At 33.1% G+C, this 16977-nt stretch overlaps 2 protein-coding genes across 2 annotated transcripts in view; one reads left to right on the top strand and one right to left on the bottom strand.

The window, feature by feature from the left end:
* Nucleotides 1-907: 907 nt before the first annotated feature.
* tg (thyroglobulin) overlaps nucleotides 908-16977 on the bottom strand; it is a 70558-nt gene continuing 54488 nt past the window's right edge. Inside the window, exons 42-48 of the mRNA XM_056475831.1 lie at nucleotides 11921-12085; nucleotides 11674-11841; nucleotides 9843-10030; nucleotides 3521-3628; nucleotides 3289-3429; nucleotides 1232-1425; nucleotides 908-1128 (exon numbers count right to left, since the gene is read on the bottom strand). Of these exons, the coding sequence (XP_056331806.1) occupies nucleotides 992-1128; nucleotides 1232-1425; nucleotides 3289-3429; nucleotides 3521-3628; nucleotides 9843-10030; nucleotides 11674-11841; nucleotides 11921-12085 (1101 nt within the window). The 3' untranslated portion in view covers nucleotides 908-991. The remainder of the gene's footprint in view (nucleotides 1129-1231; nucleotides 1426-3288; nucleotides 3430-3520; nucleotides 3629-9842; nucleotides 10031-11673; nucleotides 11842-11920; nucleotides 12086-16977) is intronic.
* Nucleotides 14354-16977, top strand: part of LOC130243601 (src-like-adapter) — a 7383-nt gene continuing 4759 nt past the window's right edge. The window contains exons 1-4 of the mRNA XM_056475830.1: nucleotides 14354-14554; nucleotides 15165-15264; nucleotides 16145-16231; nucleotides 16314-16411. Coding sequence (XP_056331805.1) covers nucleotides 14476-14554; nucleotides 15165-15264; nucleotides 16145-16231; nucleotides 16314-16411 — 364 coding nt within the window. The 5' untranslated portion in view covers nucleotides 14354-14475. The remainder of the gene's footprint in view (nucleotides 14555-15164; nucleotides 15265-16144; nucleotides 16232-16313; nucleotides 16412-16977) is intronic.

Below are 16977 nucleotides of genomic sequence, written 5' to 3'. Positions count from 1 at the left end.
GAGATCATGTGATGATAAAAATGTGTGTGAATGTACAAACCAGCAGGCTGACAGCATTCTAAAATACCTGAAATGTTGTTTTGGTCATTCTAAAACACCTTAACCATTTCAGTATTAGTGTTGTTATATTACTATTGACCTCCAGAACTGTCAAGAGAGTCTGTGCTCTTACCCCTTCAAACACCACCACACGTTATTGCGTGTTGGCATACTGTCTTCTGAGGCCCTAAGTCATTTATTAAATAAAGAAAAGATTGACAAGCTTCTCCTACCACAGCAAAATCTGTTTTTACTTTTGATATTTGTCACCAGTTAATCAGAATGTGACGATTTTGTTTTCTTTGACTATTTGGATGGAAACGCTTTTTTATTTGCATGTCTTATATGTGATATTCCAGTTTGCGCATAAATTTAATTTGCATCTTTGGATTGAAACATAGCTAGTGATGACGCATATGGATTATGAAAAAGTTCATATTTTAGTTTTGGGAGCCCCCAAAAACTGGTTGACATGCAAGAATGCTCAAAAAAACACATATATTTTCTTTTAATAGGCATTTATTTTACTCTGCTAATGTTTAAGGTTGACATCAATATGAATTGGCTTGGGATCCATTTAGAAAACGACTCGTTTTAATGAGACAATCTTTTGAGTGACACTAACTTCATTCACTTATAGCTATCCTACACACCACATGACAGATCATTTTTAAAAATAAATAATAGGGGCACTTTAATCAATTAAACCAAACATACAAAGTGTGAACACACCCTTAGGACACACCCTTAGTTCTGTGTTTGATATTTTAGTTAGTAGACAAGAGTTGTGCTATATTACTTGAAAAGCAAAGTATAAACCAAATCTTTAAAATGCAGTTTATTGGTTAAGTTCTACTATGAATGTTCATTCATTTACATCAACAAAAATAAGAAACTGTTCAAATGCAGAGACTGAATTGGATTCTAGCAATTACAAAAAACTAAACGTAAACTAATTGTAAGCATCTTTCTCAGATTTCGGTCTGCTTGGAGTCGGAGTGAAGCTGGCAAAAGTGAGAGGCTTGGGCTCTTGGGTTGGAGTTTGAACACCTTCAGTCTCTCCTGCTGAGGTCCCACATGAGAATTTGGCTGTGAAGTTAAAACCAGGTTTAACCATGTGCATAGCCTGGTCAAAAACCCACTGTCATTTTGTCCCTTATGGGTTTATGTGGACATGCAGAACAGTACTAACCTGTGGCGCTGGTCAAAGCAGGCACATACTGAGACCAGAAGGAACACTGAGATCGCTGCAGGTTTTTGCGGTTCACGAGAGTCGATGAAAGCTCTTTATAGGCTCGTCCACTCACGTGAGGCATGAACTGTGGCCATGGGGGCAAGAACTTACCGAAGGAGGTTCTCGATGCTGCAAGAGGCAGGTTGGGGTTGCTGAAAAGACAAGAGGAGAGATGAACAGAGGAAATCAACTTTCTGAATTTATGTTATTGATCTTATGGGGAGTCTATTCATCCATGCAGCTTTCTTAATTTTATTTTGTAATTTTCGATATTATAGCGTTAGCTATGGCTATACAATTTGGGGAAAATATCTAACTGACGCAATATGATTAGCAATTTAATTTTGTAGTCCAGCTTCAGCTCAATAATCTGTAAGCCGTGGCAACAATTCTGCGACAGCTTTTAAAAATGACCTGATTTTGTTCGGTGTCTGTGACTTTGAAAATAAAATATTCCCATATTACTAATGCTGTTTTTCTTTTATATTAATTTGTCTATTAATGCTTCTGAAGCAGCAGACGCCATTATCTCACTTGTCAGCGCTTTCCTGTTTGTTTTCTTTCTTTTATTTAATTGTGGGCGTTCTGCATAGTTCGGTTGCGCGATTGGGCAAAACAAAAGTGTGTTCACTCAATTGGCCAGTAAGACAGACACACCCAGGCACAGAAGGCAGTCATGTATTTGTTCTGGGCAAGGGAAATTAAATAATACATATATATTTTTTTCATATCACAGCCTCTTGCGATTATTTATTTTTATTTTTATTTTAAATTGCGAAATCGATTTGATTGCGATTAATTGCACAGCCCTAGTGTTAACTCAATCTTTCACTGTATGATCAGGCTTCATTATGATGATGTGAACCAAAAGTCTTCAAACATTTAGTTGCATTGAATGGGCTATATCTAAGATTTGTTTATAATAATTCTAAGGTTGTCTAATATTAGAAACCTGCAGATTTGTTTCATATTAAAAATAAAAATGCTGAAAAAAATCTAAAGAATGTGACTGAGACTATCTCTTTCCTTCTACAACACATGAAAGGAATATACAATGTTCAATGTGCTGGAAACATCAGTCTCTGTATCATGGTTGCTGTTGTTCATTGTGTGTATTGCTGTAAAAGTAAACTTCCATTTAATTCTAATGAAAAAACAATAAAGAACATCGCCATGATTATATCATCACATTCAGTTACTTGTATGTTATGCAAGAGCATTAAAGGCATAGTTAACCCAAAAATGAAAATATACTCTCCATTTACTCTCCAGTTTGTCTTCTGTTGAACACAAAAGATATTTTGAAGAATGCCAAAAACCTGTAACTACTGACTTCCATAGCAGGAAAAACAAATAATATAGAGGCCAATGGTTGCAATAAATCAATCAACCAACCTGTATTTATATATCACCTTACTACAACCAAGGTTGACCAAAGTGCTTAACGCCAGTAAAAACAAATTATACAACACAACTAAAAAGCAAACCATGCAAAAACAATACAAGAATTATCAATAAAACAAGCAAAACATTAAAAAAGAGAAAAGTGTCAGTGTTACTATGCATTAAAAGCCATTTTGATAAAGTAGTTCTTGAGCTTGGCTTTAAAAGTTGGTTACAAGTTTTTGGCCTTCTTCAAAATATCATATTTTTTGTTCAGCGGAAGAAGAAAAAACTTGAAAAGGTTTGAAATCAGTTAAGGGTGAGAAAATGATGACAGATTTGTTTTGGTGTGAACTATCCCTTTAAGTGGCCTATTGCAGTTCCCATAATGGCCACCCGTGTTGCTAATAACAGGGATTTCTAAATTCTACATAAAGTCACTTCTCTTTTTTTATTTTATACTGCAAGCTAATATTTGGATCTGACTCCATCCAATCAACAGATGAACCCTACTCAACATTTTTCTCTCTATCAGATCATTTTTTTCCACTAAAATGCAAAGATAAATCTATTGCTTCAACAAAAACTACTCAGAAATAAAGACAAATACCAATAAAATAAAAGTTAAATACCCAGACTTAATGAAGTTTCCCATGTAATTCATGATCTGCAGGGTGAATGTTTTCTCCTTGTAGCTGAAAATGTCGCGCTTTTCTGTGGCAAGAGGAACTCCGAAGAGATACTGCACATCCAATGGAACTGACACGTCAGCACTGTGACAAACACATATGTAGCACACGGAGAATGTTCATGAATCTGTCAGGTAACTATAGTGTAATGTTATGTGTGTGGATTGAACAGCACCTGTTATAGGCAGCATCTTCAGGTAGGTGGTACATGTGAACCCCAGTCCGTGTGTTTGCTGCCCAAAATTCAGCCATGTCCACGGTGGGACAGATGATGAAGAGGTCTCTGAAGAAATGATATTGATGCATGCTTACAATGCTTTAGATATGAAGTGATTGCATATCAGTGATTTTATATTTAGTAACTTAAAGCAATTTATTATCAAAAGATTTAATGTTTAAAGTAACCAAACTGCAGTAACTGAACCAAAATCAGCTTTAAAACAAACATAATATGTACTTATATGCACCACAATCATGCAAGTAGAAAAACTTAAAGCCAGAATTCATATGAAGAGATCTGTCCAGTAGTAAACAGGCACATTAAAATGCGATCATGGTAACACTCATGAATATAATAACACAATAAACAGATTTGAAACAGAAAATGTAAAAATACACAATATTTAACAATAAGAAAAAATGTATTCTAAACTTTTTGTCCTCTTTAAATGATGAGACATTTGGTGACTACATCAAGTAGTGATCAAGTGACTACAAGTTTAAAATATTCTTGAAAATATAAAACATCAAAATATTGGTGTAATATCGTTGCATCTTCATTCAGTGTAGCAGATATACAGTTGAAGTCAGAATTATTCGCCCCGCTGAATTATTAGCCCCCCTGTTTATTTTTTTCCCCAATTTCTGTTTAACGGACAAAATATTTTAACACATTTCTAAACGCAATAGTTTTAATAACTCATTTCTAATAACTGATTTGTTTTATCTTTGCCATGATGACAATAAATAATATTTGACTAGATATTTTTAAGACACTTCTATACAGCTTATAGTGACATTTAAAGGCTTAACTAGGTTAATTATGTTAACTAAGCTGGTTAGGGTAATTAGGCAAGTTATTATATAATGATGTTTTGTTCTATAGACAATCGAAAAAAATAGCTTAAAAAGGCTAATAATTTTTACCTTAAAGTGGATTTTTTTTCATTCATTCAGCTTTTATTCTAGCTGAAATAAACCAAATAAAACTTTCGGGAGAAGAAAAAATATTATCAGATATACTGTGAAAATATCTTTGCTCTGTTAAACATCATTAAGGAAATATTTAAATAAATAAAAAACTCAAAGGGGGGCTAATAATTCTGACTTCAACTGTAACTGCATGCATGTACAAATGAAACGTACTTATTGAGACCTGTTCTTGTAAAAATATATAAGAGAATGGTTGATCACACTAAGTCTAACTTTAATGTAAATGACCAGAAGCTTGTTAGCATACGAGTATGAAGTATAGTAATGATTTTGAAAATAATTATTAATGAATTAAAATTGGTAACACGATTATGAAGTATAGTAATGATTTTGAAAATAATTATTTATAAAAATAGTAAAAACAGAAAATCTTGACTCAAACAGTTTATTTCCTGTGTATGTGTGTGTGTGTCTGTGCTGGTTTGGGTGTTTTACAAGGACACAAATTTATATAATGACATGAGTGTTAGCTTGGTGTTAAAATGTTGAGGTGGTTTATAGGGACATGCCATGTGTCCTCATATTTAAAAACGCTTAAAATATTACTTAAACCCCAATTTTTGTTCATTCAAAATTTTCCATGTCTCCTGTGAGGCTTGGGTTTAGTAGGGTAAGGTGATATAATAATCCATTTTTTACAGTACTGAGTGCATTATGCACATTACATTATGTCCTCAAAAACACCAAAACTAACATGCGTCCGTGTGTGTGCAGTGGGTCAGAGGGGTGTGCCGTGTGTTTGGTCAGATTTGGTCTGTACTAAATCTGACAGTAGTGATTATGTGGGCAGTATATCCTCTAAACTACATTCAGAGCTGCTGACAATTCAGAGAAAGAAGCAAGAATTTCAGCACATACAAGTAAAAAGAACGCATGAGATTAACCTTTAAGGATGAGCTAAAAATTTAATTGTGATGAAATATTTCTTCATGTGCAAATTCTATTTATAATAAACAATATAATAAATTTTATTCTTTTGCATAATTGCAAATGTTTTGGCGATTTTTGCTGAATAATAATGAGTGACAGAAACTCAATCATCTACAGTTTTATGTAAAAGTTTGGGCATTCCTCTGTGACTGCATAGTAATGTGCTTTTTCTTTATAAGAGATCACAGTGAAATGCCAATTGGTTTCTAGAGAAAGCTAGATAATGTCATGTTTTTCAGACAGAAATACTCAGTGTAGCAGTATTGAGATATGTGAAATTAAATTGAAACTGAAAAGTAGGCTGTGCAAAATCTGTGGGCACTTAATGCTGATGATTCATGACAACACAAAATGATTTGAGTGACTCAATGAACCTTAACAATCCTAACAGCACAGGTGCAACCAATCATGAAAAAGGATAAAAGATAGTCGATAAAAGATAGTAGATTGCTAGTTGTTCTTGTTCTTATTGTAAACCACAAAGTAGCAACATGGGAACCTCAGAAGTTTCATAATGACCTAAAAACTAGGATAATTCACCAACATGAATTAGGAAAAGGAGACAAAAAGCTGTCACAAAGGTTAAAAGTCTCTATCTCCACAGTCAGAAATATAATAAGAAAAGGGAAGGCCACAGGAGCAGTTCTTGTAAAGGAAAAATGTGGTAGGCCAAGAAAAATATCTGAAAAGCAAAGGTGAAGGATAGTTAGAATGGTCACAATTAAACCAAAGAACTGTAGATTTACTGTAAAATATGGTGGAGGGTCCGTCATGCTGTGGGGATGTGTGGCAAACGCAAGTACTGGAAACCTTGTCAGAGTTGACGGTCGCATGGATTCCAACCAGTATCAGCAGATTCTTAAGAAAAATGTTCACGAATCAGTCAAGAGGCTGAAGTTATGGCAGGGTTGGAGGTTTCAGCAGGACAATGACCCAAAACACAGTTCCAGATCCACTAAGGAACTCATGCTCAGACACGACATAATGTTCTAGAATGGCTATCCCAGTCCCCAGACTTGAACATTATCGGAAATCTATGGATTGATTTGAAAAGGTCCTGCACCCATTAAACCTGACAGAACTGGAGAAATTTTGCAAGAAAGAATGGTTAAAAAATGCCTTCAGCAAGAATTCAGGGATTTATCCTTGACAGATAAGCGTCTACAGGCTGTTATTTCAGCAAAAGGTGGCTGTACAAAAGATTGAGGTCATTATTCTGTTGGGGGTGCCCAAATTTTTGCGCCTGTTTGTTTTTGTTAAGACTTACATTGCATTGCATATATTAATGAAATAAATGTTATGTCAGAACTGAAATGTTTTTTCCCTTGGGTATAAAATATATCTAAATCAAATTTCTGATTTGAAAGACCAGCAGGCTACGGCGTGCAATTTGAAAATTATCAGGGGTGCCCAAACTTTTGCATAAAACCGCATCAGACATCAAGTATCGATGGGTCATTGCAGCAATAACATTTAAGGTTAATATGGGGAAAAAAATTAAGTGTCCACATGGAGATTCTGAGTTTCTCAGCTGCTTCATTCTAAAAAAGTTTAATAACATTTCTTCAAATTTAAAATAAAAATAATGTGCTATAGAGCTGTTTTCTTTTCAGAGAATGACAGCTAGTTGTAAGAAATGATACATTAGAAATGCACAGAAATAAAATCTCTTAAAGTTTCCCATAGCTGTATTTTACTTTAAAACTATCAAACTGAAACCAAGCACAATTAAAAGCTCCACTGACTACTCTTCAGAATTGTTTTTAGTATACAAATAACCTTCCTATTCTAAAATTAGTTGTTTCTATTAAGAAAAAAAACCTTACTGTTATTTAAAGTGACATGAAATTGTTCTTAGGTCAGTGACGAGTGACAGTTTCTACTAACACTTTTTTTTAAACTCACACATACTATATATTTGAGTCAGAAACTCAAATATATCATTTCCTTCCTCTTTGCCACAACCAGCAGCATCCACACCCTCAGTATAGGCCAGAGAAGTGCAGTTCAAGCCCTCAAAATGATCTCAGCATTCCAGACCACTTAACGTTGTTGAGGGTCTGAACAAACATAATCATTTCTAGAAGGGCAGCTGTGAACACAATCTGTGATAGTTAATTTTGGCATGTCTCTAAAGGAATGCAATGTAGCTTTATAAACAAAATGCAGATCATGGGCTTAGAAATCTGATTTAACTGTCTTTAACAGTTAAATCAGGTTTTACTTATATAACACGTTTTACTTGTATAACAAATAATGTCAACTAAAAGTATATACCAGTAAAATTAAAAATTGGAATCTTTTTTTGGGCTGTTATTTGATCAAAAATAAATTAAATCATCTGTTTTAATTTAAAAAAAAAAGTCTTAACACATTTGCATATCACATTCTTAATGTAATGTAATGTACTGTATGTGTATTTATATAGCGTATTTATCATGTATGGCCATAGACCCATAGCGCTTTACAATCAAGAGGGTTGGGGGTGTCTCCACACGACTCTCCTGCGATGGCAGCCACAGGGCAATGGCGCCAGTGCACTCATCACACACTAGCTATTGGTGGAGTGGAGAAACAGTGATAGAGCCAGTTTGGTGGATATGGATGATTGGGAGGTCATGATGGGTAAGGGCTAATGGAGGGACTTTAAGTGTTTTTAAGAACTTAAGTTTTAGCACAACACATCCCAATTTGGTGCCTGCATTAAATTTTGTAAAAAGTGATTTCATATACTAATAGAGTATTAAACTGTCACTTGAACGTTCCAAAAAAATGTAAATGTCCCAAAATAAAATAGCAAAACGAGATAATGTTCTGAAACTCGAGTGTCATGTTCCAGACATCATTTCATTTCAAAATACAGAAACAAAGTTAAAGTATATTTTTGTTGTTTTTGCGAGTTTAGATATGTTAAATCTGTCATACTAAAGCAGTTTAATTGTACAGTTTTTTAAGTGTTAAACTGCCGGGTGACATTTGGCCAAAATATAAAGTTGGATCAGGGTCAAGCAGGACAGAACAGGATCAAGAATGAATTTGAAAATCATATAAAAAGCTGATAATGATTGGATAGTCTGTGTAATTTTCCTGCAGTAAAGATATTGTTCTCCAAAATATGATCATTTCAACTTTTCATAATTTGTGACCCAAACTCTCAACCAGTAACCTTACAAAAATACTTTTCACGATAGATTTTGTATTTATTTTCTTTTTTTATATCAGAAAGAAGATCATTTTGATGAACATTACTGGCCAATGTTCAAAAGATCAGTGTTTATTTGAAAAATAAATATTTAGCAATATTATGAATATATTAAGGCTTGATTTTATTTTAACTTTATTTTAAGTCTAAAGCACATGGTGCAAAAGCATTAAGGTTGTGTCGGAATCACTTTTGCTATTTTAAGGATGGAAAAATATGCTCTGCGCCCCTCCTCCATTCGGCCTCTTTACTTTTACACTTTACTTTACTTTCATGGAGTAAGGAAACGGTGGAAACTCACTCCACCGAAGACATCCATTAGCCTACATATTTAATTTTATTAGTTAAGCACAAAGATTTGTTACAAACAATTTCTGAAATTCAGTTTTAATTTCTAGCAAACGAATAAATGTACAATAATAAACTATGGTCACAAAAACGAAGTAATGTCGAAACACCCTTCCTATTCCTATGCCCCATTGGGTGATGCATACGTCACCATACTAGCCCTAACCCTAACCCTAAACCTAAACCCGACAGGTGGACAAATCTAAACTTGTTTTTAATAAAACAAATATAAATGTGCATATAATAAATTATACCATAACTAAAAATAATACTGTTATAAAATTGCAAATTGTCAAGAATTAACTGAAAAAAAAACCCTGAGACGAGGCATGGAGGCAGTGGTTTTTATATTTATGTAGAAAATAATATTTTTGTAACATTTTAATCCTTTAATTAAAAAAAAATGTAAAGATATTTGTGTATTGCTGTACATCTTGTGTGTGTAAACGTTTGAACCCACATAGGCGCACAACTTCCGCGCTGTGCTGGACTTTAGACTAGCTTTTAGATGATCATCGGTGCGGTCTAATTCAGTTCCTCAAAATAGCAAAGCGCCAACAATGGGCCTTAACACACCTCCTTTTTAGACCAGTACGCCCATGAGTCCACAAAGTGGCGCAAACGGATTTGCTATTTAAACACATGGTATAAAACTGGAAACTTGGGGTTTTGCTGGTCTGAAAATTGCAACAAATCATGCCATTTATGTGTATGATATGTCCCTTAATGTCACCAAAAAAGTTCATTTTCTTTAAAGAACAATGCTAAAGCATACTTCAGTTGTGTTAGATTGTTGTCCTCTCACCTGGTAGCATTTTCCAGCGCGCGTGAGAACACATTGTATCCTGAAGGTGTGGGTGAGTGCTGTAAGGAGTAGAACCAGGTTGCGGCCTCCTTCACAAAAGCATTGGCATCATCTCCACCCAGAGAGTTGGACAGGGCTGCATAAAACGCTGTCTTACTGTCAGCTCTTCCCTGAAGCTGCTCAAAGTTCTGCACAAATAAACATCAGAGAAGTGTGAATGATAAAATATCACAACATACTAATGAATTAATGACTCTTCTGAAGAACTCATTCGATTTTTTTTCTACACACTCCCATTTTTAGGAGTGTAACGGTACAGAAAAATAATGATTCAGTAGATTTGAGTTTCGTCAATTATATTATTCAAATGATATATCATATTATTATTTCTATAAAATATTATATTATACAATTACATAAAATACTACTTCAAATAAAAAAGTGCTATTTAATGTAGAGCAAAAAAGTGCTATTTAATGTAGAGATTTTTGTCAACACATATTTAAACATAATAATTTTAATAACTAATTTCTCTACTCTTTGCCATTATACCAGTACATGCTACTTTGCTAGTTGTTCATAAGATACTAGAATTTGGTTAATTAGTCAAGTAATTGGACAACAGTGGTTTGTTCTATAGCCAATCGAAAACAAAGATTTATATATATAATTGCTTATTTTTTCACTTACAATTCACAATTAAAATGTCAATAAGTCATTTTAAGGAAAAAATGATCTTAGCTTATGCTGTAAACAGTATAGGCCCCTTTACTTGAACTTTACTTGAACAATACTGCAATGTTGAAATCTACAATTAACATGGAAACCTTATTCAATGCAGTTTTTGGAAAGCTCTGGGGAAAAAGGAGACCACTTCAAAGTTATTATTAGTTCTGGGGATTTGCAATTAATAGTCGTTTTTCTATTTTGAGTAAAATGTGTAAAATATTAATTTCTGTTTTATTTTCTAAACTATTCATAGACTCTTAAAAACCACTGCATTTATTATTTGAAATTCCTAATATTTATATATATATATGTTTCTCAGAGAAGATGGGGAAATTATTTGGCTTTTTTGGAAAATGAATAAGGTCACTGTGGTGAGATGCACAGTAAACGTGTAATTATCTTATTTGATTTATTTGTGTATTATTATTATTATTGTATTGATGTTGTATTTTTGTAATTATTTATTTTTTATTTATTTATTTTTACTATTATTATGTTCTGTTTGTGTGTGTTTTTTATTTTTTATTTATTTATTGAGTCTTATATTATTTATCTGTATTTACTGGATTTATGATAGCTACATCTAATGACAGCCACTGCCGCTGTTGGGGAGGTGAGGGAAACGGGGATGTTAAAAGGAGGTCAAAATTTGTAAACTGATTGAACTGTTAAATTATTGAAGACAATAAAAAATTGAATCATAAAAAAAAGAAATTCCTGATATATGAGTCTTTGTTGACTATCAAAGTAACAAAACACAAAGCTTCCTGCAATTATTGGATGGGAGGTGTGCTACATAATGTCTAGTGAAGCTTCATTCACACATCACAAAAAACAAAAATCCAATACTAAAAACTCATTCTTTAGCACTTAGCTCTGTCTTTAGCACTCCTATGTGCTTAATAAATAAATATTGTATTGTATTCTTGATATAAAAACCCTATATTAATTTGTTAAAATGAGAATACATAAAAATGGAAGTTTCAATTGAATCCCTGCAGATACACTGGCGAAAACCACACTTTACTTGTATTGACCTGTAGCTAAAATCTCTGAATGTGTTTATCATTACACCCTCACTCATATCTCAATGTGGTCCAACCTTGATGTTCTTGGCTCTGCTGATGAGTCCGTCCTCAAACGAAGACCCCAATAATATTTCCGCTTTGTGGAAGCGTCCGGACTGAAGGGCCACAGAAGGCTTTTCCCGAACTACATTTCCATCAACCACCGGTGACCAGGCCTGCAGTGGACCACTTACAGCTAACAACTACACACAACACAGGAGAAAAAAGATGTTAAACAACTAAAATAACAAGGCTTTTGACAGTTTTATTTCTCAGTCACACCTTGGTCTGTGCAGCATTGATGCTGTGAGCTGGTTTGCTCCTCAGGCAGTCCAGCAGCTGTGGAGGATCAGAGACAGGACAGTCCAATTCTCCAGCCAGAGATGAAGTCTGTGCTTGGGCTTTGGATGAACTCATTACAACAGCTGGAGAAAACACTGAGCCTCCCTGCAAGCAAACAACAGCTTTGTTTAGCATTGCATACAAGCACTATAAGGACACCTGAAAAATGTGATTTTATATTATAATATAAAAAACCCCTTCATAAATAGTCAAATTTATTTTCCTTATTTGTGTAATACTTATAATTTTACTTTAGAAAGACAATAATAATATTTGAGTAATTAATTCATTATATGTGTCTCCAATATGTCAGCAGCCACTAGTTTTAGGCACTGGCTATTCAAGACATCCCCATTTGTAAATGATTTAACGGAAAACAATTAAACACAACAATAGTTCCTACTTTTAACATTTTATTTACATTCCCTGATAAAATATTTAATAGGTTATGTATATAAAATATATTTACACAGTTGGAATTTTATTATCAAGATACTATTACTCAATGATTGCTTATTGAATTATTATTCGGCCATTTTGATAAAAATAATGGGAGTTTTTCTTTTCTTTACTTATTACATTTGATCAAGAAAAAAAAAGTTTTAATTTAAGATTTAGTGTTTCAAGCCTTAATGGTAACGGAGCCCTTTGGCTTATTAGATCCTGACCATCTATAAATAAGAGACTAATATGTAAAAATGTTCAAATGTTTGTTTTATTAGCAGGACTCAAAGAGCTGCCTGTGTTAGATATTCTTAAAAAAATGTATATATATATATATATATATATATATATATATATATATATATATATATATATATATATATATATATATATATATATATATATATATATGCTTGTGCGTGTGTGTGTGTAGGCATGTGTAATGTAGAAAGTTATTTGCTCAAGCAAATATGCTGTTGAGAAAGTTTTATTTGTGCTAGGAGCAGGTGGAGGTAAACTTCTTTATAACTTATTGCAGTTCTTTATACGCAGCTTTTAAGAAATAAAAAAATTGCAGGTTGCAAACAATGATTGTATGGGGATTCTTCTTAAAAAAGCAGAGATGGCATAGTGCAAGTGAATTATTTTGTAAGGTAAGAGTTCGATCATTTTTTGCTTTGATGAGAAATTTTACATGAAATTTGATATGTTTATTAGAAAAAATATCTATCTGCGAGCCTATATTTCGAGTGGGAGATTGGCTGAAAGTAGTGTCTGAGTACGCATTAGTATTTTGTGTTTCTACAAGGTTTTTTCACCAAACTAAAAATCGGATATTATAGCATAAATAGCATAAATAAATCATTTAAAATTGTTACATTTTTATTCTTCTTCAAAATACTGAAGTTATTTTTAATAGATTTTTAAAATAACTATGATGTTGATTATTATAAAAACTAATTTCCTTTGTCTTTGCCATGACGACAGCACATAATATTTTACTAGCTATTTTGCAAGATACTACTACTCAGCTTAAAGAATTATTGTTCAGAGTAATTGTTTATTAAATGTTTATACTCAGCCACTTAAAAGCTTAAATAATTGTCGGGGCCAATAGCCTTGTGATTAAGTGTGCCGACTTATAGCACCATGGTGCTCATGGTGACCTAAGTTCGATTCCTGGCTCAAGGTCCTTTGCTCCCCCTTTCCCTCTCTTTGCTCCCAATACTTTCCTGTCTGTAACCTCCACAGTCCAATCCCAATTAAGGGTGAAAAAAGCTTAAATAATTAGATTAACTAGGCAAAGTCAAGATAATTAGGAAAGTCCCCGGACAAAAGTAAATAAATCTTAAATGGAATAAAAATCTTAATGAGACTAACAATATTGACGTTAACAGTTGTTACATTTTCAAAACATATATATTTTACTATTCCAGCCAAATTAAAAGAAATCTGACTTTATAATATAATCTGAAATACAGTGAAAAAAAATGTTTTTGCTCTGTTAAACATATTTGCAAGAGAATTATATCATCCTCAACTCTACATAAGATGTATATAATAGCCAGTCAAAATTAATTCATTAACAATATCCTGTTTTACTTTTAAGTCCTTTTTTTTACTCAGTTTGACAATTGAAGGCCCTTTTCAGACAAACTGCACAGTAATATTTATCATGGATCCCCCTCAAAAACACAAAATCTAAATAGGAAAAACATGAAACCAGGTGTGGTTTAGTTTGCATATTACTTCTATTTATACACATATTTACCAGAAGCATGTCACTTCAATAAGCAAGGCATATCTGAATACATTTGTGTACGATTAAACAGCCATTTGCTTTCATCACTTCCTATTTTTGCTTGTGCGTGAAGTGGAAAGTGTGGTGAGAAAAGTCATGCCCTTCAGCTCTTATCAATGGGAAGTTACACAGCAAAACAACAGCAACATCAGCTAACACTGTTTAACAGAAGCCAAAAGGGACTCATTTGGGACAGACATGCTCATCTGATGTGGTAAATATCTGTAGGAAGAGTTGTGGGCGACTGAAAATGGGTGGCGCTCTGACAAGCCAAAGGACCCCAGAGGATTTCAGACAAATTCGTGCTAATGAAGACCTTCCAGTGGGAGGTATGAAAATACTGAGCGTCGTTTGAGTGACTGAATGTTTGACTGGTTTTAAGTGACATTTTCAGCTATTATAGGCAGATAACCACACACTTTTGATTGTTTACAGATGTTGTGGTGTGTGAAGAGACTCGAACTGTATTTAAACATACAGATATCAGTTCTCTGTTTAGACTAAACTTGCTGAGTAAGCTGTGATCATGTCCTTGAAGTGAAATAGCACTGAAAAGACTAAGATGAACTTCTGTAGTTTGAGCAAACAAAAAACTAAATAAATTAGTTAAAACAGATACAGTGTACGCCCTATAAAGATAAATATGTTTGTAAAGTTATTGTGCAAAAATAACCTGACATATTGTTGATAAAAACAATTGGAGTTTGCTTTTCTCTTATTACATCTGATCCAGAATTTTTTTTTAAATTTCAAGATAAAATATTTAAAGCCTTAAAGGAAAAGGAGCCCAGTAGTACTTCCTGGCTCTCTAAATAAGAGATTAATATGTAAATGTACAGATGTTCATTGTATTAGCAGGAGTCAAAGAGCTGCTTGTAGCAAATATTCATAAAATATATATTTTTTTGCTAATACACAGATGCAATGCTTTGTTTACAGTGCATGAGAACGATACAGCAATAGTGCTGGATAACTACCCTCCTCCTGAAATCTGCGAGCCTATATTTCGAGTGGGTGATTGGCTGAAAGTAGTGTCTGAGTAAGCATTAGCATTTTGTGTTTCTCCAAGAGTTTCTGCACTATAGTAAAATCTTAATTTTTCTTTTACTTTTATTCTCCAAAATATATAAAAATAGCCCTAAATAAACAAACAAATAAATAAACATGACATATTTTAATTGACCAAAAAACGTAAACCATAATAATAATAATAATAATAATAATAATAATAATAATAATAATAATAATAATAATAATAATAATACAGGATTGTTAAGATACCAGAAATTCCCTTTACATGTTTGAAATGCAATTAAGAGTTTAATTTTCAAGATATTCTATAATAATAATAATAATATTATTATTATTATTATTATTATTTCTATTTCAGTCTATTATTATTATTATTATAATACTTCAGCCTTCAGATTTTATTAATTATTTTGTAATATGCTGATCTTGTGCCTGAGTAACATAACAATATTTATTTTAACAAAGCCAGTACGGTCATTTAACACATTGTAATATATTTAATGAAAACTATGTTCTTTTTTTATGATTCTTAGAAAGCATTATAAGATATGTAAATAAAGTGGAAACACTACAGTAAGTTACTACACTATCTAATGATTGCATACTTCTGAGCAGAAGTATATCCGGGAATGTATGTGTATTTTGCAATCATTTTCAAAGTGTTTCAGCTGATGACAGAAATAACACTGACAGTTTGCTTGGTTCAATGTGTGACAGCAAACCACAAACCCAAGCAGTTAGTCTTTGCACGGACACTAATTTAGCCTGTTTAACAAACACAAACAAACTTTTCACTTAATATAAATAGCCCAATTGTTACAAATATCAAAATGACAAAAAAAGAGTATCTGTTCATCAGCATTTATACAAGTCTCCTTGTCTTTCAGAGAAGGTTACTGGTGGAAAGTTTTCTCACTCAGCACCAAGGAAGTGAATTTTATACCGCACTGCCATGCCACAAAAGTCTACCATGGGTAGGTTTTACTTGTTGTCTAGCTTCATTTGCATTTTAATGTTCTCTAAATGTTAATGGAAAAATATTTCATGACTGTCTAGCTGGCTGTTTGAAAACTTGTCCAGACCCAAAGCTGAGGAGCTGCTTCGGCTCCCAGGAAACAGAGTGGGTTCGTTCCTGATCAGAGAGAGCACTAAAGGTTAGAAAATATGTTTAAGATGCTTAACTTCACATACAATCTCACATAGCCATATATGCCATAAGGTCTGGTGCTTCTCTGGATGAGAACTGAAACAAACAAGAGAAAAACTGGACTCTCTGGACAAAAAAATTCATAACAGACTAAAGCTACCAATCAATAAAAATGTAATGACTGCATTTCAAATGTGGTTGAGAACTAAAAAAGTTTGTCAGTATTATGTTTACAACAATGTTGGGCTGTGAAATGCACGCCTGTCAAATTATGCACCTTGCTGAATTCACTACCTGATTGCCTAATCCCAACCACACCACCTAATCCTTACCCTACCCCCACACTTTAAAGAAACACATAGTTCTGTGTTTCTATAAGCACATACAGTTGAAGTCAGAATTATTAGCCCCCCTGAATAATTAGCCCCCTGTTTTTTTTCCCTAATTTCTATTCAATGTAGAGAATATTTTTTCAACATTTTTAATCATAAAAGTTAATAACTAATTTCTAATAACTGATTTATTTTATCTTTGCCATAATGACAGTAAATAATATTTTACTAGATATTCTTC

Source organism: Danio aesculapii, chromosome 16 (genome assembly GCF_903798145.1).
Source record: "Danio aesculapii chromosome 16, fDanAes4.1, whole genome shotgun sequence".
NCBI classification, from domain to species: domain Eukaryota; kingdom Metazoa; phylum Chordata; class Actinopteri; order Cypriniformes; family Danionidae; genus Danio; species Danio aesculapii.
Note: the sequence above shows the minus strand (reverse complement) of the source record. Positions and strands in the feature narration are given on the sequence as shown.